Source organism: Rhinatrema bivittatum, chromosome 3, assembly GCF_901001135.1.
Source record: "Rhinatrema bivittatum chromosome 3, aRhiBiv1.1, whole genome shotgun sequence".
Taxonomy (NCBI): domain Eukaryota; kingdom Metazoa; phylum Chordata; class Amphibia; order Gymnophiona; family Rhinatrematidae; genus Rhinatrema; species Rhinatrema bivittatum.
Window position 1 is genome coordinate 297405826 of NC_042617.1, and position 22968 is coordinate 297428793.

The following is a 22968-nucleotide window of genomic DNA, read 5'->3' on the forward strand; positions in this document are numbered from 1 at the left end:
TATCATCTGTTGCGACCCTTAGATGTCAAGAGACATATTATCCGGTATCTGGAGTTTACTGGGACTTTATGGAAAACAGATAAGAAAATTACTTCCTTACCTGCTAATTTTCGTTCCTGTAGTACCAAGGATCAGTCCAGACGGTGGGTTATGTCCCCCGTCCAGCAGATGGAGTCAGACAAAGCTTCGGAGAGTGTTGACATATCAACCAGTGCACCCTCCCTAGATCCTCAGTATAGAGAATATCAAAGCCAGAATAACAAACTAGAACGGATTGGATCAAGTGTATCTGAAAGTAGATCAAATGATACTAACAATTGCAACTTGCAAAGAGAACTGTCGAACAGCCTCGAGGAACGGAGGCAAAAGACCAACAGAAAACCAAAAATAGCAATGTAATGGCAGATCGAGCAGGCAAACCCCAGTATCCCAGCAGTAACCGGGAGGGCGTCTGGACTGATCCTTGGTACTACAGGAATGAAAATTAGCAGGTAAGGAAGTAATTTTCTTTTCCCTGTACGTACTAGGATCAGTCCAACAGTGGGATGTACCAAAGCTTCCCAAATTGGGTGGGCCCCTGAAAGCCCTGCTCGAATGACCCGGTCGCCAAAGTATCCGGAGGTTGGCGACTGTAGATGCAGACGGTAATGTCTTGCAAAGATATGCAGTGAAAGGTGCCTCCCTGGTGGGGAGGACACCTCCCTGCCACGGGATAAAGCTTTTTTTACACGCTCCAGCGCGCCGTGGACTACAGGAGCCAGCCCCGTCCCCGCTTTCAGCGGGAACGGTGGCCATTTTGGAAGCAGGGGACAACATGCAGCAGCCATCAGGAGATGCAGGGGAGGATTTCTTTGACATACCCCTGCTGATGCTTACCCCGGTTCCCTTGCTAGCTCTCCCGGTACCCCCGGGGGAGTCCCCTACTGACCCCCCCCCCCCCCCCCCCGGGCCCAATGCACAATGTTTACCTGCAGCGCCTGGAGAATCCTAGGGTTTCCGGGTTCGAGCCACTACCAGCCAAGGCTCCCCGGCTATTGGAGACACCCATGGGGGCCCAGGGCCGGATCAGGGGGCGCACAGGATACATTTTGCCCTCCCCTTGGGGGGAGGGGCAGCCCCTCTCCCGGATCCGGGGGGAGATCCGCCGTCTTCACTTGGGGATGATCCGCTCCTCGCTAAGCAACTGGAAGGAGATGATCCGCGGGTCCTTCACATCTTTCAAAATGAGGGGCTAGAGGACCTAATCCCTCATATCCTGCAGGAGCTGGACCTCAAGCCTCTCCTAGACCCCCCAGGACCCCCCGCGCCAGTCGTCGCCTCTTCTAGCAAGAAAGGGGATCCAGTTCTGGCTGGCCTGCGCCCCTCATCCCGGGCCTTTCCCACCCACGCCACCTTCCTACAGCTCCTGGCCAGGGAATGGGATACTCCCGAAGCATCCCTCAGGGTCAGCCGGGCGATGGAAAAACTTTATCCGCTTCCAGAGGACTTCCTGGAGCTCCTCAGGGTTCCTAAGTTGGATTCAGCGGTGTCAGCGGTTACCAAACGGACTACAATACCGGTCACTGGTGGGACGGCCCTGCATGATCTCCAGGATAGAAAGCTGGAAGTTTACCTAAAGAGGGTTTTTGAGGTCTCGGCCCTGGGTGTTCGCACTGCCATTTGTAGTTCTTTCGCACAGAGGGCTGGACTCTGTTGGGTCCAACAACTTCTCACCTCCCAGGAACTACCGCCGGAGGACGCAGTCCAAGCGGACCGCCTGGAGGGCGTCATTGCCTATGGAGTGGATGCTTTGTACGATCTGCTCCGGGTCTTAGCATGGTCCATGGTCTCCGTTGTCTCGGCAAGGCGCCTCCTCTGGCTTCGCAACTGGTCAGCAGATTCCTCTTCCAAATCCAGCCTGTGATTTTCTCCTTTCAAGGGCAAGTTTCTCTTCGGAGACGACCTTGACCAGATCATTAAGTCTTTGGGGGAAAATGCGTTCCATCGTCTGCCCGAGGACTGCCAGCGGCCTAATCGATTGTTCACTTCTTTCCGGAGTCGGCCCCGCACTCAACACCGCTATCGTGGACCCCGGCAGACGGTGCCCCGGGCTCCATCCACCAGAACACAGTCGTGGCCCCGTTCCTTTCGTGGATGCAGACCATCCAGGGAGGGGGCTCTGCAAGGGGTTTCCTCCAAATCTCCCCAATGATGCCAGGCTCACCCACTCCTCGACCCCCCAGATCGGAAGACTACTATCCCTCTTCTATGAGGAGTGGGTTCAAATCACCTCGGACCAGTGGGTCCTAGACATCCTAAGGAACGGTTACGCATTGGAGTTTGCTCGCACCCCAAGGGATAGATTTCTCTTCTCACCGTGCGGTCCGAGTCACAAGCGACAAGTTGTGCAACAAACCCTCGACAGACTCCTCGTGAAATGCCGGCACATCTGGTCTCCTTCAGCCATCCATGTTGTTGCTGCCAGGGTTCGACCTTGGCCAGCGCAGGAATGGTGGCCATTTTAGGTTCTCAGGCAGACTTGTCAGTGCTTTTGGGAGGGCTGGAGGACCCCTCCCTGCGGCTTTCCCTAGTGCACCCGGGCCCTGTAGGGGAGCAAGGGAGCGTGGATCAGGCGCTGCCTGTTGGTTTGGCTCGGTCAGGGGGCGCTGGGCCTGCGGGGTCAGCTCCCCTGAATTTATTTTGCTTCTCCACCGTGCATATTTGGCACAGCAGGAAGGGTCAGACCTTCAGCAGGTGGGACTGGCCCCTCCTCCTTTGTCCCTAGCCGTTCAGACGGCTAAGTCAGGCCCTACTCGGTTGTGAGGTACTTTGGCCCCCGGGGTGCAGCATTTATTGGGGCCACCGTGATCAGAGGGAGATATGGAGGATTCCCAAGGGTCCTCGGAGACTCCTGGGGATGCAGGGCTTCCTTGGGGGGGGCCCGGCCCCTGATCGCACAGCGGACGACCCAGATGCCGGTGATCCAGATGCTGGTGATCTGGATCCAGGGGACGATGTCGCAGATATGCCAGTGTCTGGGGACGATCCCAAGATTCTTCATATGTATTCTTTACAGGAACATCGGTATATAAAAATTAAAAATAAATAAAATAAATAAATTTGTTTCATTGGGAAGAATTGGCCCCCTTGATTCTGCAGGTCCTCGGGGAGCTCGGGTTGAAGCGCCCTCTGTTGGATTCGGACCTAGATGGGGCGGATCCAGTTCTGGGCGGGACTTGTGGTCCTCCCTCGGGATACATGGTTGCCATAGCTCGCCCCCCTTTGAATGTGGACTCTGGAGCACTCCATTCCAGGTCAATTAGCTGCTGGATGTCTTGTAACAGAGGGAAATGGCGAGAGGTCTGGCGGAGGCCCTCCAGCAGGGGATTTGGCTTAGGCTCCCCCGAAGCACTGGGGCCCGGGATAGCGAGCTCCTTCAGGCTATGGGTGACCAGGTCAGGGAGCTCGTCCTTGGTGAAGAAGCGTCTCATGGTTCGGTGAGGCTCTGTCCCCAGGGGGAGTGCCCCCTCTTCTAGGGCTCTGCTTCCTCTTCAGAGTTGTCCGTGTCCCCATAGGTGGGGCTTCTGTGCAGTGGAAACCTTTGTCTAGGCCTCGAGGGGCCTGGGGCATAGTCAGAGGATTTTCCCTTGAGTTTAAACCAAACCTGTAAGAAGAACCTTCCCAAATTTAGAGATGATCAGGACCGCAGGTTATGCTCTCTCAATCTGCTGGAGTCAGAGGAATTCTGAGGGATCACAGGTGGCACACCAGGTTATATGGGAGGTGCCTGTCAGCTTTTTTCTGACTCCATCTGCTGGAAGGGAGGCATAACCCAGCAGTCTGGACTGATCCTGGTACGTACAGGGAAATATATTTGTCTAAAATAACAGCCTATAAACATAAGTGTCTACCTAAATCTGAAAAGACATGGCAAGCCTATCAAATTTGGAAATCTACTCCAGTTGCATGAACATTGTTCCTGTTGGTTGCTTAACCTTTTCTCGCAGAGACAATTTCCATATCTGGATGGTCTAGGGGCCCTACCTGGACTAGAGCTCTCTCATTCTCAATACCTTAGGTTTACAATCATGAATCTGATACATCTGATAAGAGGCAGGGGGAGGGATGGGAATATAACTGGGTATGTGCGATGGCTTACAGAAGTATGAATCATAAGATAAGCTTTGTTTCTGTTACTTTGAGGTATATTGTTATTTACACTTAGATGAAAGTTATGTTGCTCTGATAATATAATATGTTTATACTGTTTGATATCACCTCAGATGTATATGGTTCACTGTATTCTTTGGTATTATTAATAAAAACTTTAAATTATAAAAAACAAATTGGTGATGGAATCCCAGTGCTATACACCTTCATTTTCAACTGTACCAAGCCCAGTCACTGCACTGATGGTCCTCGACTATGGGCCATGCCCCAGGGTTCCTTCATCATCCCCCAGCTGCAGAGTCCTGGTCCAGGAATCAAACCCAGGATCCCCTGCATGCTGGCCCTATGAATAATTCTTAGAAATTGTGTGTTCCATTCCATACAACATCTGGCTATATTTGGATCATGCCTCAATTTGTGGCTATCCAAGGGATACTTCACATAAAGAAAGTGATCCTCCTGTGGGATGAAAGGTTCGGAGATCCACAGTGCCTACAATGATACAAGCCACCAGCATTTTAGCTCGTCTTCCTTCAGCCACTGCTAAAAGCAGCCCTCATCTGGCCACATACCTCAACAAGGTGATTGTCCGGGCCGTACAGGTCCTTGTCAAGCTCAATTACCAGAGACTTAAAGAAAGACGAGAACTTCCTTTTCTGTTTTGTGGCATCATATTTAGTCATGGCCGACTGTAGGGAAAACAACAATAAGCAAATGTGTTACACCAGAGAGCCAATTTCACAAAAGACTACAGCACAGCTTTGAAATCCAATGCACACATCCGACAGACAGCATAGCAAAAGTCAAATCAAATGAGCTGTTACATATCAGTATGTAAAAGAGTAGGGTTTAAGGGACGATATGCTAATTCTGATGTGAAAAAATAACCTACAAGAACTACCAGCAGGTACCTATGCCTCACCTATTTAACAAATCTCGCCAACTGACTAGTCCAAAGAAGTCAGCGTACAGTAGTTGGACACAGAGGCTAAAAAGACAGCAATCTTCTCCCTACTCCTCAGTGTGAACGAGTAGATGTGACTCGGTTATTTACACCTTCGAATAATAGAAGGATTAGAGGGCATTCCATGAAGTTAGCAAGCAACACATTTAAGACTAATCAGAGAAAATTCTCTCACACTCAACGCACAATAAAGTTCTGGAATTTGTTGCCAGAGGATGTGGTTAGTGCAGTTAGTGTAGCTGGGTTCAAAAAAGGTTTGGATAAGTCCATTAACGGCTATTAATCAAGTTTACTTAGGGAATAGTCACTGCTATTAATTGCATCAGTAGCATGGGATCTTCTTGGTGTTTGGGTAATTGCCAGGTTCTTGTGGCCTGGTTTGGCCTCTGTTGGAAACAGGATGCTGGGCTTGATGGACCCTTGGTCTGACCCAGCATGGCAATTTCTTATGTTCTTAATTTTACCAAAACCAATCCCCACAAGGGAGAAGAATATCCACCATCTGCTGGAGACAGAGAATACTGGAGGGCTGATGTCAGGGCAGGGCTAAATGCCAGTGGCGCCAGTGAGTCAGCTTTACTTAGTCTCCATCTGTTGGTAAGAGTTCATAACCCACTTGCTGTGTGTCTTGGCCTGCCTGTGTGCAGAGGAAGCAGACACCAGAAAAATGTAAAGGCCCTCCCCACCTGTCCTAGGATTTAACCAGAGACTATGAAACAGTCAGATTATTCCAAGGATGAAGGACCTCCAAATAGGATTTAATGCTATTTCAGCGTTGCATGAGACAGACTCCTTTTTCCCTTGTCCCCAGAGCAATATGCCTTGAACATACATCCTCAAGGAGCCGCCCTTCCACACGGAGCTCCCACGATGCCACCGTCCCCTCTCCATCCTCAGCATCAGACTTGGCAGGATTGAAAGTGTTTGAGATAAAAATCCGCAGCTTCCTTTTTTGCTGAAAGATAAAATGTATCCCATAAATAAGTAAACATGCAGTACCAAAGTCAGATAATCTGATTACTCTGTGTTTTCAAAAGCTTTTCATTTTCTCTGCCTACGAGGCAGGCCTGGGAGAAAGCAATGCCTTGATAGAGGACCAAGAGGCAGCAGGAAAGCTATGGGGAGGAGAGGGCTGCAGCAGGGGTAGTGGAGGGGGCAAGGAGGAGAGTGGAAGTTGGTCAGAAAGCGAGAAGAGTGCGAGATATGAGGAGGGGGCACGAGGAAGAAAGCAAGAAAGCTGCAGGGGGAACCCAACGCAGGCAGCAAGAGTGCTACAAGGGGATAGGACACGAGTAAAAACTGACTACCCAGGACGGGGTAGGAGTATAGGAGAATGAGAGGGCTACACTGGAGTGAGGTGTGTGCACATGCACCATTTACTGCTCACCCTTCCTAAGACCTACAAAATAAACTAGGGGCATTCATAACAAGTGCATTTCCTCCCTTGAGGTTATCAAGTGCATTTCCTTCCTTGTGGTTATCAATTGCCTAGAACACCCACCTTTCCTTTCCATTTTCCCTGGCCTGGCTCTTACCTTGATGGGCCGTTTCAAGGCCTCCTGGATGTCCAGCCGTTTCCGCATAATAGTCTGGTCCAATTTCCTCTCAAATGCTAACAAATCCATATAGGCCTGAGACTCTGGAACCAGCTCACGGATCTTTGGAAAGACAAAGGCTAGTCACACAAGGTATTCTAATTCCACCTTGGCCATGAAAGCATATCATCCACCAGTCACTTGCCTCCCTCTTCTAAATTCAAAGCTCAGTACAAAATGGCAATGGTTTCTTCAGAAATTTAAGAAGGAGAGGGTCTAACAATGAGCTAAAAGGAATAGTATCCAACTCACCCTCTGAGGTAGAATCTTATCAGCCATCTTCTTTTTTTTTGCACTGTTTTAAAGAAAAAGAAACCAGCAGTTAACCTCACAAAAGTGTCCCTGCAATGATCCTTACAAACCACACAGTAACAGCCCAAAAAAAGAAGATCCATCATATCCCTGCACGTATTTCTTGATGAGCAGCAGCCAAGCTGAGGTTCAGCTGGTTTTTCCCGGTTTAACTATTATTACCCCGAATTGTAAAATTTGTTGCAATCAAAGAGAAACACCACCTCTTAAAGGAAGGTTAAAGTATTTTTTTCTCCCACCCTGTCCTTGGAAGAGCAGTGCTCTGGAACAGGAAAACTGGTTCTTACCTGCTAATTTTCGTTCCTGAAGTACCAGGGATCAGTCCAGGCGAGTGAGTTTATGCACCCCTACCAGCAGATGGAGGCAGTGAACAAAACTTTGAGGCACCGCTACATAACTGAGAGTGCCACCTGCAGTCCCTCAGAAATGACCCATACCCAAGCCAAGATGATTACATTAACAAACCTTCACCTACACTACGGGCGAACAGAGACTTAAAGTTGGAGCCCCTGAACTAGGCCCTATTGAGTTAACAGAAAAACATATATCCAACTATGTACACTTCTCATTACTCTGACTACATCAAACCTCAGCTCAGCAATATCCAGAAGTGAGGAAGTCTTTCGAAAGATGGGGACGGGTCTCTGGACTGATTCGTGGTACTTCAGGAACGAAAATTAGCAGGTAAAGAACCAATTTCCCTTTCCTGTTCGTACCCTGGATCAGTCCAGACAAGTGGGATGTACCCGGGCCCCTCTATTCTGGGCGGGAACCCAAAAGACCCACTGCCACCACTGAGACCATACTCCTGGCATAAGTCCGGACCATGTTGTATAGAGCATCAGCCACATAGTCCACTCCCGACTCTAAATGGGCCGCCTGTGCCATCATAGTTACCAATCCTGAACGCTTGCCATGTACCTTCTGCACCTAGGACAAACATGCTCTCTGCATCAGACTTCCGCACACCACTGCTCGAAGGGCCAAAGCTGAGACTTCAAAAAGCCGTTTAATCAGAATCTCCAGCTTCCTATCCTGGAGATCCTGAGAACCGCTGCTCCCATCTCCAGGATGGTAGTCTTCGTAATAAACGCCGAAACTGCTGCATCCACCTTGGGAATTCTCCATAATGCCGAGGTCTGCTCCGGCAAGGGATATCATTTACCCATAGCTCTCGCAACCTTCAGGCCTCCCTCAGGAGATTCCCACTCCTGATCCACCAACTTCTTCATCTGCTTCAGCAACGGAAAAGCAGTAGGAGGTCCCACAATCCCTCCAAGAGCGGATTCTCTCCTTTGTCAGAGTCTTCTGGACATCTTTGGTCCCGAGCTCCTCCAGCACCTGGGGAATCAATGGACCCAGTTCCTCTCTGTGGAAAGTGCAGTTGCTTACCTGTAACAGGTGTTCTCACAGGACAGCAGGATGTTAGTCCTCACATATGGGTGACATCATCCGATGGAGCCCAGCACGGAAAACTTTTACCCAGCTTGCTGCTATCCGCACGTCCACACAAGGTCCCCCTTCACTCTCGTGACATAGCAAAAAATGAGAGCAGAAAATAAAACAAACCAGAAGGAGAACCCCAACTCCGTGGGGAGGCAGGTGGGATTCCTGAGGACTAACATCCTGCTGTCCTAGGAGAATACATGTTACAGGTAAGCAACTGCACTTTCTCCTAGGACAAGCAGGATGGTAGTCCTCACATGTGGGTGAAGACCAAGCTCCAGACCACCCCTGCTAACAGGAGAGGCCAACAGCAACCGAACAAGGTGCCAACGGGCACAACACAACTGCGGCGCTGTGGACCAGCAGGGGACTGTCTGGTTACCACAAAGGCACGAAGAGTTGGGTTCAAGCCTAGACCAGGTTGCGCAGGATAGATTGACCAAAGGCACTGTCCTGACACCTGTCTTTATCCAAGCAATGAGCCGCAAACGTGTGAGGAGAACTCCGGGTTGCAGCCTGGCAGATCTCGATGACGGGGACTGAACGTAAATGCACTACCAATGTCCCCGTAGCCCACACAGTGGGCTATGGGGACGTTGGTAGTGAGCCTTTATTCTGCCGGCTAGCGGAAGGCCTGCCTGCGCATAGCAGAAGGTGATGCAATCCGCCAGCCGGTTCGACAAGGTCTGTTTACCTACCACCAGTTCCAGTCTTTTGGAGACAAAAGACACACGGGCCGCTACAGTAAAAGTCACGGGAGTGCGGGCAAGCGCCCGCTCTTCCAACACGCGCAAAGGCCACTCTCCTGTGCACGCGATTCAGTAAAAAAAATATTCAAATTAGGGCCCGCGGTAAAAAGAGGCAATAGGGACACTAGTGCGTCCCTAGCGCCTCTTTTTTGATAGGAGCGGCAGCTGTCAGAGAGTTTGACAGCAGACGCTCAATTTTGCCTGCGTCGGTTCTCAAACCCGCTGACAGCCACGGGTTCGAGATCTGCATTCGAGATAGAAAGCCAAGGCCTTTTACAGTCCAAGGTATGAAGAGCCTGTTCTCCTGAGTGGGAATGAGGCCTCGGAAAGAAGGTGGGCAAAACAATGGACTGGTTGATATGAAAATCAGTCACAACCTTGGGCAGGAACTTCAGATGTGTATGCAAGACCACACAATTGTGGAAAAACTTTGTGTATGGGCGTACGTAACAAAAGCCTGAAGCTCACTGACCCTATGAGCCAAAGTAATAGCCACCAGGAATATGACCTTCCAGGTGAAGAACTTCAGGTCGCAGGATTGCAGTGGCTCAAAAGGAGGACGCATAAGCCGCGCCAGGACAACATTGAGGTCCCAAGACTCAACCGGAGGCCAAAAAGGGGCCTTCAAGCTGGAGGAGGCCCTGCAGGAAAATGGCCCACTAAAGGTTGGATCGAGATGGGCGTGCCTTGATGGTAAGCGCGGACGGCGCTGAGGTACACTCTGAGTGAGCTCATCTAAAGCCCAGACTCAGAAAGATTCCAAAGGTAGTCCAACAGTCGAGGGAGAGGACATGAGAAAGGACCAAATCATGACCCTCACACCAGATGGAAAACCTTTTCCACTTCAAGCTGTAGGACTTCCTAGTGGAGGACTTTCAAAACGCCACCAGGTCCTGGGAGTCATAGTCCGAGAGCTCCAAAGGCTGGAGGACTACGCGCTCAACATCCAAGCCGAGACGGCCAGTGCCCAGAGGTTCGGATGGCGAGATAAGCTCAGGCGCTGTCCCTAGCCGGGAGACTGGAGGATAATATTTCTTCTGCCGGTAAAAGGGCCTCGAGAATTTCCTGGCAGAGGACAGGCCTTCAGAGGCACTAGCGGACAGCTGCTGAAGGGTATCATGGTGGTCCTTCAATTGCGCTACCACATCCTGGAACTTATCCCCAAAGAGGTTTTCACCTGTGCAGGGGAAGTCAACTAGCTTATCCTGGACCTCCAGCCAGAGTTTGGAGACCTGGAGCCATGCCATTCTCCTGGCGCCAATGCCCAACGCCGCCATGCGGGCCGCCGTCTCAAAAACATCATACGTGGAACGCACTTCCTTCATGCTTCCCCGCTTCGAGACCCAGCAGGGTAATGGCCGAGATAACCTCTTGCTGCTGTTGAGGCAAGCCCTCAGCAAAGTCCTGGATCCGTTTCCAGAGATTGTAGTTATACTGAGTCATGTAAAGCTGGTAGGCGGCGATGCGGGCCACCAGCATGGTGCCTTGGAAGACTTTTCTGTCCAGGGCATCGAATTCCATGTGCTCACGATCCGGAGGGGCAGAGGAATGAGTGCGGGAGTGCCAGACCTTTTTTAAGGCAGAGTCCACAACCACCAACTGGTGGGGAGGTACCACTTGTCAAACCCCACGGCCTGCTGCACCAAGTAAGTGGTGTCGGCCTTTCTAGTGATGGGGGAAAATGGAAATGGGGTGTTCCCATATACAGAGAAGGTCCTTAAAAATATCGTGGATAGGGACTGCCATGTTCTCCTTAGGAGCGTCAACGAACTGGAGCACTTCCAGCATTTTATGCCGCTCGTTCTCCTCCATAAGCAGCTGAAAAAGAATGGCTTCAGCCATAGCCCTATCAAAACCTGCAAAGGACCAGTCCTCATGAGATGACCGGCGCCGTTCTTGCGAAGGAGAGGGCTCCGAGAGGGGGGTCGTCCGAGTAATCAGAGGACGAGTCCATTGAGTCAAAACCCCAAGGGTCGTAAGGCCCTTCACCCTCATTGGGGCCAGGATGCAATGGGTGAGGCCCGTGAGGGGTATTAACCCTGGGCTCCGACGGCTTTGGAGGCCTCGAGGGCACCGTAGGCATCGATGATTCCCCTGGTATCGGGGGGACCGAAGGCCTTGGAAGGCTGGAAGGACCCGGCAAGGGCTTGGGGAACCGTGATCTGGGAAAAACAGTGCCGGCTGTATCTTCCTCCTCTGAGGACCCAAAAACCGGGATTGCTCCAATCGGGGGCATCGGTGACTGCTGGGAAACCAAAGGTCCCTCGGGCACCGGCTGCGTCGGAAGGGCGCCCAGGAGGAAGTCCAGACCCTCCAGAAGGGGTGCTAGCATAGAGGGCGAAGGCTCAGGTACCAAGAAGCTCAATGCTCTGGAGAGCCTTAAAAAGCACCACGGACTGCCCCCTGCATTCCAACTCCTCCTTGAAGTCCTGAGTGGTGAGGACTGATGGAGGGGGACGAGGCGTCACTGGCTCTTCCTCGGTGGCACAGTGCCATCACCGATGTCAGTGCCGAACGCCTAGGACTACTGGGGGCATCGGAGGATAGGGCATCCAATGGCCGGTGTCACTTTGATGGCGGCTCAGCAGCTGCCGGTGTCACTCCAGAACCGAAGCCGTGTGTCGATGGCAACCGGTAGTGATGTTTGCAGGATCTCTTTCGGTGCCTGCCCAGTCTTTCCCCAGCGCCGAGGAAGTGGACAATCCTGATGTCCGGGAGATCGGCGAGACCATTGAAGATCACTGTCCCCTCGATCCTTGGAGGTACTGGCGAGAGGAACAGCCAAGGGAAGCGTGTCAGAAGGCTCCTCGCGACCTCTCGGTGTTGATGGGACCGATGCAGGAGTAGACGGAGCAGACTTCGGATGGGACCGACGCAGGAGTAGATGGAGCAGACTTCAGGGCCTCGAAAGGTTTCTCCATCTTATTGAGTCGCGCCCGATGCCCTTTGGGGGGTCATTTGGTCACACAGATGGCACCCACGGACACTGTGCGAGGCCCCCAGGCAGAGGATGCAGACCTCATGCGTATCCGTGATGGACATGCTCCGCAGGCACTTGGGGCACAGACGAAAACCGGTCGATGCCATGAAAAATACCCAGTGTGTGCTCGATGACCGGCGGTCACCTTGGGGCAAGAGTCGGGAATCGACCACAAAAAATTGCAAAAGAAAACCTACCACGCCAATGGGGCACCGATCGTGAAGGGGGACCCAACGAGGAGATGCACAGGAACCCGAAATGTATGAGAAAAATACAAGAACACATATGGCTCCACGACCGCAAGGCAACTGCACTGCGGAAAAGAAGAGACTGAAGGGGTACCTTACATGGAAGAGTGAATAGTAGTAGCTAGGCATGCTCAATCTGCTTATCCTAGGAGAACAGCCGAACCACACGCGGTCATCACCTACTGCGATCGGGAACATCGCAGGGTCCTGAGTCTGTAACCCGCATGGGATCCTCCAAACCCACCAATGGGTCTCGGTCCAGGTTCTGTGTTGAATCTCCCAGGAAACTCACAGGGTCTTTTGTCCAGTGCCACCAGACCCCCTTGGAGCTGGTCAGGATCATCAATGCTATCTGATGAATCACCCTCCTCTGGGGCCTGCCCGAGACCCAGCAAACGTGGGATCCCTCCTGACTCCTCAGGCCCTCTAGCCTTCTTGGTCGTCCAGGACTTCCTAGGCAAAGGTCTCTTTGCCCCTAACTCCTTCCGGGCTAAATAAGCACAAAGCCCGTGGAAAACGCCTCTGGGTCCGAAGAGGAAGAGTCCTGATCGACTCCCTCCCAAGCCCCCCCCCCCCTCCCTTGCTAGCAGCAGGGTCCTATCCCACCAGAAAAAGCATGGGAGGGGAATCCAGAGGCTCTGAAATTGCAGCCTGTACTTGGGCATGTGCTGTCAAAATGGCTGCCAGCTCCTCTGACCCCTCCGGGGCCTCAGGAGCCAACCCAGCTGCCTGCACTTTGTCACTGCTCCCCGGGAGACCCATCAAGGTCCTGCTCCCCCCAACACACAATTTGCCTTGATGCGGCAAAACGAGGCCGCATCAAGGCAAGATCGCCTCAGGCCGCAACCAAGTTTGCTGTGTGGTGCAGGTGCAGTCATGTTGGAGCAGTCGGGCCTTCACATGTCTCAGTGATTGTACTGATCACTGTCTGGGTGCTGAAATAAAGCCCTAACCCCGATAAAGGCAGGCAATTCGGCCTGCTCCCTCCTGCCTGCTTCCCGGCAGACAAAAAACAAAAAAACGTACCTGCTCCTCAGCCCGGCATAGAAACACTGCTGCAGCCTTCCCTGCTTCACTGTTCCTTGTGTTTTGTTTTTTTTAAAGAAACAGGGCCAGAAGAAAAAAAAAAATACAGGGGGAAAGCACTATTCCCCTGCTTCTCGAGGCTACTGAGGAAACAGGCATACCGAAGGAGTGAAGGACCCGGAAGGGGAAAGGGAACCAGGGTCCCTGGCTATCTACCTTCCCTGCCAAAAAAAGGGCTGAGTCCTGTCAGGGATTGCCAACTTCCCGCTCACCCTGCTATACCCAAGGGACGGCCCACAAAGGAACCTAACATCTCGGGGGAGCTGAATCCTCGTATCTCCCCCCCCCCCCTTTTTTTTTTTTTTTTTTTTTTTTAAATACCTCCAGACTGCAGGTATGCACCACCATCTGCTGGAGACAGAGAAATACTGAGGGATTGCAGGTGGCACTCTCGGTTATGTAGCAATGCCTCAAAGTTTTGTTCTCTGCCTCCATCTGCTCATAGGGATGCATAAACCCATTTATCTGGACAGATCCGGTGTACAAACAGGAATATCTACATTCTCTATTAATTATATTAGCATTTGATCAAAAACAACCACCACATCAAAAACTCTTTGAGAAGTTAATGACCTAACAGCTTACAGGCCGATACAGTAAGGTTGCGCGGAAAACAGGTGCTCAGTGTTCAGCGCCCGCTTTCCTAATGCGCGCCCAGCCACCTTTTCCGGGCGTGCGATACAGTATTTAAATGAGTCGCCGCACTAAAAAGGAGGAGCTAGGGACAATAGCGTGCCCTTAGCGCCTCCTTAGCAGCAGAAGTCCAGGAGAGGTGGCTGTCAGCAGGTTTGTAAAACGGACACTCAATTTTACGAGTATCCGATTTCCTAACCTGACACGCTGGCACACATTTTTTTTTTTAAAACTTGGTTCCCCCGACTTAATATCGCCACAATATTAAGTCGGAGGATGTACAGAAAAGCAGTATTTTCCAAGCATTAATTTCTGAGCACAAAATGTGCGGATCGGGCGCACATTTGGTTTTCTGTCTGTGGTTTTCTGTCTGTGGGTCGAATAGCTAATAAGGCTCATCAACATGCATTTCCATGTTGATGAGCGCTATTAGTTTCAGGGGGGGTTTGGACGCGCTAAACCCTTTATTGTATAAGGGGTAGTGGACACGCGTCCAAAACGCACGACCAACTGCGAGTTAAACAATGCATTCGGCTGAGCGCGCTTTACTATAATCAGCCTGTTAGTGAGGATTTCCTGCTCCAGAGAAAGGGAGATAACAGGAAGCTCCAAAACAAGGGTTACCAAACTACAGCCCACGGGCCAGACCCAGCTCAAGGAGCTCGTTTTCCCAGTCTGCTGTGCTTTTCCCTTCCTACAGCCACATCCGGCCCGTGAAGGAAGTTATTCCATCTCATATCTGGTGGCAGCAGAAAGGCTAGCAGGGTTTGCCAGGGCCTACCAGTGGGAAAAAAGAGTGGGCTGGACCTGCACCCACACAGCTGCCAGTGGGAGAACAGCTGACCAGGAGGAGTTAAAAAAAGACGCTGACCTGGGTGGGGAGCGAGTAAGAGAAGTGAGTGAAAGGGATGGATGGAAGGGGAAGGAGGGAAAGCCACACACCGAAAGAGGAAGGCAAGGGGCAGGATTCCTGGGAGTGTGGCAGGGTTACTAGCTTCAGAGAAATATTATGGACACTATCTGCCGCATCCCTGAGAACCCGGCTGCCTGCTTCTCCCCCCTTTTCCAATATTCCAATTCATCAAAAGGGCCAGATATGGCCCCTCCTCCAGCAATCTCAGGGGGGGGGGGCTCTTATAATGAATTTAAATGTCCTATGTGGCTCTTTCCTTCAAAGGTTCAGGGACCCCTGCTCCCAAAGCATCCTTTATAGCTCTGACTTCATTTCAGGGAAGGCAGAATCCAGATGAAAGCAAAGTGGCAAATTAAAATGAGATTAGAAAGGTGCAGTCTATGTAGTACAGTTTCCAAAGGCTCTTTACATCTATCTGTTCTCCCAATGCTGCAAAGCACACACGTACACAGGAGTTGGAAAAGGACCTGGACATAAGGTATTCCACAGAACTTAATTCTAGAAGTACACCCAGTATCAACCACTGTACAGGAATACATCAGATTACTCCTGGGGTAGCTCCGTACAAAAAACTTTTACTGTGCTGCACTTTTTATTAATTACTGAAGGAGTGCAATTTAGAGGGTCTGATTTTCAACAAACAAGTATGTAGAATTGTTCAGAATATTAAAATATTGTGGGCAGAATTTTTAATATCTGTGCCAATTTCCCCAGGAGCAATGTAAAAAGCACATCATAAGGCCCTCCCTTCCACACACACACACTCCTCACTCCACTGGCTTGAACACACACTCCCTACAGGCCTGATTCCATCAGCTCTCTTCCCTCCTCCCACCCCGTCTTCCTGGGCTCTCCTTCCTCCATGTTCTCTCTCTCTTCCACCCCTCAGGCCCTCCCCATCACCCAGACCTCAACCTGCTCTCCTCCACCCCAGGTCTGACTCTACCACTCTCCCCTTCAGCTCAACCTCATTAAACAATGTTCCCAAGTTGCAGGCATGCACGGCCTTGCAGCATTCTTCCAGCCGCCATGCACTTTCCACATCAGTTCGCACAGGACCCTTGCAGAAGCAGCAGCGGAGACCGTCCAGCAGGCACCAGCTGCTTTGCTCCACCTGCGTCGGCACTGCAAGCAACTTCAAAATTGGTGGGCCAGGACCTCTGCTGCTCATGCATAGTGAGATCAGCAGCAGGAAGGACCAACTTGCAAAATATTGAAGTTGCCTGAGGTGCCAGCACAGACCAGAGAAATTGGCAGCTATGAGGCAGGCTCTGCCGTTCAATTAGCTGATGCAGTGGGGAGTGTGTGCTGGGGAAGGAAGCAAGAGGCAGGAGAAAGTGGATGGCAAGAAATGGGGAAGCAAGAGGTAAAGGGAGCAGATGACGAGGGAGGAGGAAGTGGATGCTGGGGAAGAAGCTGAGGAAAAGGTAAAGGGGGAGAGAGGAATGAAGGCCTGTGCTAAGAATGGGAAAGGAGGCATTATAAAGCTGAGGGGAGGGAGAAAGAAAAGGAAAAGAAGAGTTGAAAGATATGAGAAAAGCTAGGGAGGAGTGGAAAAAATGGCAATTCAAGGAAGGGAGATGAAAGCTGAGGAGAGAGACTGAGCCCAGGTCCTTTGTGGTGTCAGCAGGAAGAGGTGGAGCTGTGAAAGAAAAGGGTGCAGGAGCGTGGACATTTCCAAACAGCAATAAAGTGGGAGGGACGGGGACACCCCCACTCACTTGCACAATAATAATGCACACCCCCCGGCCTTCCTGTCGGTGTGAAGCAGGGTGCCACAGCTTCCATCCTGGCCCACTAGAGCCATTGCAGCCGCCACCACCACCCGGTCCGCTTTCCGAGCCACACAGGCCAACAATATAGCCAGTATTTTCCCTTTTGTCATGCACCTGCTGGCCAAATTCTGGACACAGCCTTAAAACTGTGCTTAAATGCTACACTGCACAAAATTTGCCCCAGGAGTCCAAGAGACAAACTCGCCTTCAAGGAACAGCTTATAGCAAACATTCAGCGCACTTCCAATCTGACAAGCTCCTTACTGGCGCCGGCCTGTGTGCCCAGGAAAGGCAGTGGCCTCTTACCTGTGGTTGCGATTCTGGGCTGCCTGCTGCTGGACTTGCTGAATCTGCTGTGGAGCTGGTCTCTTACGGGACTGATCCATCCCTGACTGGGCAATACCCGGTCTGGCTGCAGGACTCCCGCCATAACCTGGGGGCCCCATGGAGGGCCCCTGGGGCGTCATACGGCTGCCTGGCAGCATACCAGGACGCTGCAGAAAAAGAAAGGCCCAGGAGTGTTACATTTACATACACAATTCTGGCTACAAACCCCAGGGACACATTTGAATAAGTCCAATCACCTAAACCCAGGATAAGGCAATCCTAAATCACGTGTGTTATTTTCACCCGCTACCTCAGAGAGGTGGCCAAGTCTGCTCCTCAAATGCCAGAAACAGGTCTGGTTTTCGGGATATCCACAATGAACGCAAATGAGCTACATCTGCATAAAATGGTGGCAAGGGCTTGAAAACGTAGCTCATGCGTACTCATTGTGAATATCCTGAAAACCAGACCTGTTTGAAGACTTGAGGACTGGTGTTATCTAGACTTGCTCTAGCGAGTGGAAGAAAGGAATATCCAATCCAAAGCTGAGCCACACTCTCAGCACTCACGATACACTTAACTACTAAACTTACAGTCCATTTTATAAAAAAAAATATATACTGTTGTATAAGACAGCTATTTACTGCCAAATACAAGGAAACTAACTCTCACATTTGGGAAGGGGGACAGGAAAGACCTTACTTTAGGAGAAAGGAAAAAAAAATATTTATACACATGAAGATCACAACACTTGTAGCTTTTCTGCCCCATTTTGGAATTTTTTTTCACTCCATCTGGCACCTTCTCTGTATCCTCTCGTGCAAGGGTGCAATGAGAAAATATTGGGACTCCAAACCAATCCGAGTTTACAGCTTAGGACTCTTGAGTTTGTAATGTAAAATACTTAGAAACGGCACAGCTTGGTCTGGCTACGTGGCATCTTATGCTCGACTTTGCTATAGAGGCTTCATCCGCGATTCCCCTGCAGCCCTGAAAACCAGTGCCCCTCAGAGCTCTTGCAGGGGCCGATGTAATAAGCCTTGTATTTAAACTGTGCCCTGAAAATCAGGCACCCCCAATTTTTTTTTTTTAAATGTTTACTATTTGCTTACTGCATCAGAGGTTTTCTAATGCACTGGGAGGTGAAAGTGTGCGCGGATTGGAAAATCCATGCACAAACCCAAGTTAAAATATGCAAAAGACTGAGCGCAAACATGCACCCATTTTAATTCAGGAGAGTGATTTGTGCACAAAGAATAATTCTGAATATAATTATGTTTTATGCTTGCTGAGCAGGTCACTGTGCACACATTTTTGGGTTGGCGTGCGGTTTTCAAACTCCTGATGCCTCACCACACTATTAACTTGGTGCACTGGAAATTAACTTCATGTGTGTGTGTGTGTGTGTGTGTAAAGAAAATGTGTGAACTTTGGTGCACATTTTATACTCGTGTCATTGCATCCAATGTAATAAGATGTGCTGGGCTGTGCACACCTGCTAGCAAGTGGTGGTTTGCACGTTTCTGTGCACAGAACATCACTCCCCATTTAAACAAGGAGTTTGGTGCACAAAAACCATGCCCACAACCATGCACTACCTCGTGTGCACAGATTAGTGCTCTTCCACACAAATTTCATGTTAATGACAGCATTCACCATTGCCGCCCTCCCCCGATGCAGAGAGCTACATAGACTTAACCCAAGTTTCTTTAAAGTTTAACTCCTGACCAGAGGTGGAGCAAAGCTCCTGTGACCTACGTTAGTATATGGGATTGAACCTGGCGCTCACGGTGCAAGGTCCTATACTTAGATTTATGCACAGAACACCCGATTTTGTACATAAATCAGATTTTCTGTGCAGACATTGTGCTTTTATGCAAATAAACTTTGGTTTCTGTTCAGAGAAAATTTTTTATGAGCAAGAAATAGTTTGTGCACAATTTGTGTTTTATGCACATAAATCCTGAGTACAGAATTCCTGCTCCACAAACTCTAGGTTCAGCCCCATACATTAACACTAGCACCAGAAACCTTATTCTGCCTCTAACCAGGAGTTAGATTCCCAGCTTTAAGAAAACATGTGAAGTCTACGGACCTCTGCATTGGGGAATAATAGCTAATGTCCATGATTACCATTGGATCTGCGTGGAGATGCGCTCATGTGTGTGCGCAGAGTTTTAACTCAGGTTTGTGCGCCAAACTGATTAAATCAGAAGTAAAGTTTTACAAACAAAAAAGTGCCCACAATCGTGTGTAAACACGTATGCACCTTATTGCATCGGGGCCAAACTCAGATGAAAAGTTGACATAGGCATGTGAGAATCCTGCAGTAAAGGCCAGATTTTAATTTCAGGTTAAAAAAAAAGTGCATAAAGCATGCCAAGTAAGGTTAAATTATTCTTACTTGATAATTTTCTTCTCTCGAGTCCTGCTAGACCAGGCTTCACATGGGATTTCCCTCACTCACAGCTGATAGAAGCAGAGGTCACCTCTTTATTTTTTTTTTAAATTTTATTTTTACCATTTTCAACAATATTACAAGTAAGAAACACCCTTACTTCCAGAAAATATAGGAATAAAATGCTTATACATACAATTATTAAAGCAGAAACAATGAGACAATTTAAATTTCAATAAGCATCTTTTCCATCAACATAGGTAACATGGGGGAGGGGAACAGAATACAGGAAGATAGTAATAGAATACTTAAAGAAATAGGCAATTAACGTGATCTCTGCTACTTAATCTAATATCTTCTCGACCTAGATGTTAACCAGAGTTGGGGAAGCTACATTCCTTGAATGTATAAATGATTTCTATTGCTCTGGAAAGAAAAATAATGTAAGAATCATCATGTGACGAGATCAAACATTTACATGGATATCTTAGTTTAAAAGAATATCCAAGAGAAAAAAAAAATCTGTGACTTTAACTTGAGAAACTCACGTCTCCTCTCCTGGGTCACTAGTGTGAAATCTGGGTAAACTCGGATTTCTTGCATATGGAAACTTGCGGAGATATTTTTAAAATAACTCTGCATCACATTGCTAACATCATACTCTGATGGAAAGGTTACCAAAAGGAGTTGCCCGATTGTAGACCTCAGATGAGGAATTTTCCAAAAACTGAGTCAGATTCCCTATCCCCCCCACGCTGATTCTGAGAACTTTTCGATTTAGAGGGATTGGGCAAGAACAACAACTTACTAACAGGCAGAACTTTGTCCTCTTCACATTTTAATACTTCCCTAAAATAGTTTCTTAAAGTAAAGTAGGGGTCTTCCCCTACAATTTTAGGAAAATTCAAAAACCTAAGGTTTAAATCGCCTGTTATAATTTTCTAAATATTCTAATCTCCTTAAGGAACTGCTTCAATCTTGAATTAATTTAATATTACAGTCCTGTAATTTTATAGAAGAAATTTCAAGCTTCTCTATTCTTGTATTAACTTCAGCAGAATGATTATCCATTTTCCCCTCTAAATCAGTCAATCTTCTTTCCAAGTTTACCATTTTTGTCCCTTGGTCTCAGAGTGCAGCCAAAATCGGCTACGAGGTCCCACAACGCATCCAGCGTTACCACCGCAGGTTTAGCAGGAAAAACAAAGGACTCATTGTTTCCTCGGAGGGATCCTTTCCCTCCCCTGCTGGTCTCAACCCGGCTGCCTCCAGCTCTCCATGCCCATCCTGGCAACTCCTCTGCACCGGCTCCGGCGAACTCCAGCGTTTGCAATTGGGGGGGGGGGGGGGGGGGGGAGAACTGTGCTGCTCCAGGAACGCTCCCCTCTCTGGCCCCCACCTTCCAAGGCTGTCACGGTGACCTCATCACCTGGCGTCCTAGGCGAGGGAGGAGCTCCAGCAGTCGGGGCCGGTGGTGGGTGAAGATCAGGGGGGCTAAGCAAAACTTCCCCATGCGATTCCACCGCTCCCTCGGAGAAAACCGCAGCGGGGTTAGCACACCCCAATTGTGATGCAAGACCCGGGCCGAAGATGTAATCAGACGTTGTCCCGATAGGGTAGTCACTTCGGTGGGGTAAGTCCTGACTTTACCCTTTCTTTTTGCGGGCATCTTCGAGGAAAAAAGTAATTCAGAAGGGACAGCATTACTCGACCCAGGGTCACGCCGCCATCTTGTTCCCCGGCACCCAAGGTCACCTCTTTATGACTTCTCTGGACTATAAAGGTGGTGTGATTCTGGTTTGATGCCAGGAGCCCACTTCCAAAGCACAATGACCACTAGAAATTCCTTAATGCTCCCAATTCAATAAGAAATGCCTGAGAGGGTATCCAAAATCGTTCTGAGTGAGTCAAGAGATATGATAAGCCAAGGCAGCATGAAGGGAGCAGAATAAAGAATGAGGACGTGCCTACATGTTTTTCCTTATCGACCCTGTATTCCTAGTCTGGTTCTGGACTGGTCTAGCAGGACTCAAGAAAATAAAATTATCAGGTAAGAACAATTTAGCCTTATCTTCCTGCTAGACCAGCCTTCACATATGGGAGTTACCTAAGCTTCTCCTTTCTTGGGGAGGGAGGAAAACAGGGCTGCTTAATTCCTGACCCCAAAGGTTGAATCTGCTTTGGTCAGCACGTCCAATCAGTAATGTTTTGCAAAGGAGTGCAAGAAAAGGCCTCCGCTGCCGCTGAACCAAGAAAACACTTGTACTCTCTTTGAGTGGGAACCCAGCACCATTAACGCCTTCTTATCAGAGTAGGTAGGGTGAAACCATGGCCTCCTTGATCCATCTGGCCAAGCTGGCCTTGGAGGCTGCTTCCCCTTACCGGAAACTTCCAAAACACAAACAGCTTATCAGACTTCCTGAAGGGGCTTATCACTTTCAGGTATTTCAAAAGAATATGCTGCACATCTAGCAGATGCAGGCTTTTGTCCTTCTCCTGACAAATTCCTGCTGCTAAAGGCTGGTAAGAGACCAACTAGTTCACATGAAAAGGCAAAACCACCTTCGGCAAAAAGGATGGAACCGGATGGAAAGTAAGAGTTAATGGAGAAAAAGAATGAATAGTATCTACACAAGAGGGCCTATTTCTGAAATACACAAAGCTGAGCAGATTGCCACCAGAAAGACTGCTTCAATATCAAGTCGTTTATGGCTGCCTATCTTATAGGTTCAAAGGGAGATTTGATCAAGGCCCACAGGACCCTGTTGAGGTCCCATTCAGGTATTATTAGCCTGAATTATAGCCAGAGTCGTTTCACCCCTCTCAAAACCCAGACCATGTCCAGGTGTACTGCTCCCTGGCCCTTATAGTAAGGTTTGGATAAGTTCCTAGAGGTTCTTATGGCCTGGATTGGCCACTGTTAGAAACAGGATGCTGGGCTTAATGGATCCTTGGTCTGACCCAGTATGGCATTTTCTTATATTCTTACAAAATAGCTGCTACCTGAACCTTCAGGGAATTAAGAGCTAGGCTCTCATCTAGACTAATTGTAAGAAGTCTAAAATATGTGATATGCCTGCTTTCCATGGGGCAAGCTCCTCATTGCCACAGAAAGCTTTGAAGATCCGCCAGATCCTTATATATGCTAAGGTGGTGGAGAACTTACGTACTTTCAACATAGCTGAAATCATGGCCGAGGTGTAACCTCTCCTAAGCAGATGCACTCTTTTAAGAGACAGGCTGTAAGATAAGACTAGAAATGGATCTTCCATTGGAACCAGATCTTGCCAGAGTAGGCCATACTCCTTGGGAAAGTGCAGCATTCCTGCTCAGCAGCCTCACTAGGTCTGCAGACCAAAGGTCTCCTTGACCAATCCGGGGCTAGTAATATTT

The 22968-nt window shown here is 49.4% G+C and overlaps 1 protein-coding gene across 2 annotated transcripts in view; it reads right to left on the reverse strand.

Annotated features, from left to right (window-relative positions):
• The window catches only part of SMARCD1 (SWI/SNF related, matrix associated, actin dependent regulator of chromatin, subfamily d, member 1), a 53576-nt gene that overhangs the window by 16288 nt on the left and 14320 nt on the right, over positions 1-22968 (reverse strand). For both annotated transcript variants that reach the window (XM_029595016.1, XM_029595015.1), the window contains exons 2-6: positions 17157-17344; positions 6961-7003; positions 6649-6771; positions 5946-6068; positions 4722-4838 (exon numbers count right to left, since the gene is read on the reverse strand). In XM_029595016.1, coding sequence (XP_029450876.1) covers positions 4722-4838; positions 5946-6068; positions 6649-6771; positions 6961-7003; positions 17157-17344 — 594 coding nt within the window. The remainder of the gene's footprint in view (positions 1-4721; positions 4839-5945; positions 6069-6648; positions 6772-6960; positions 7004-17156; positions 17345-22968) is intronic.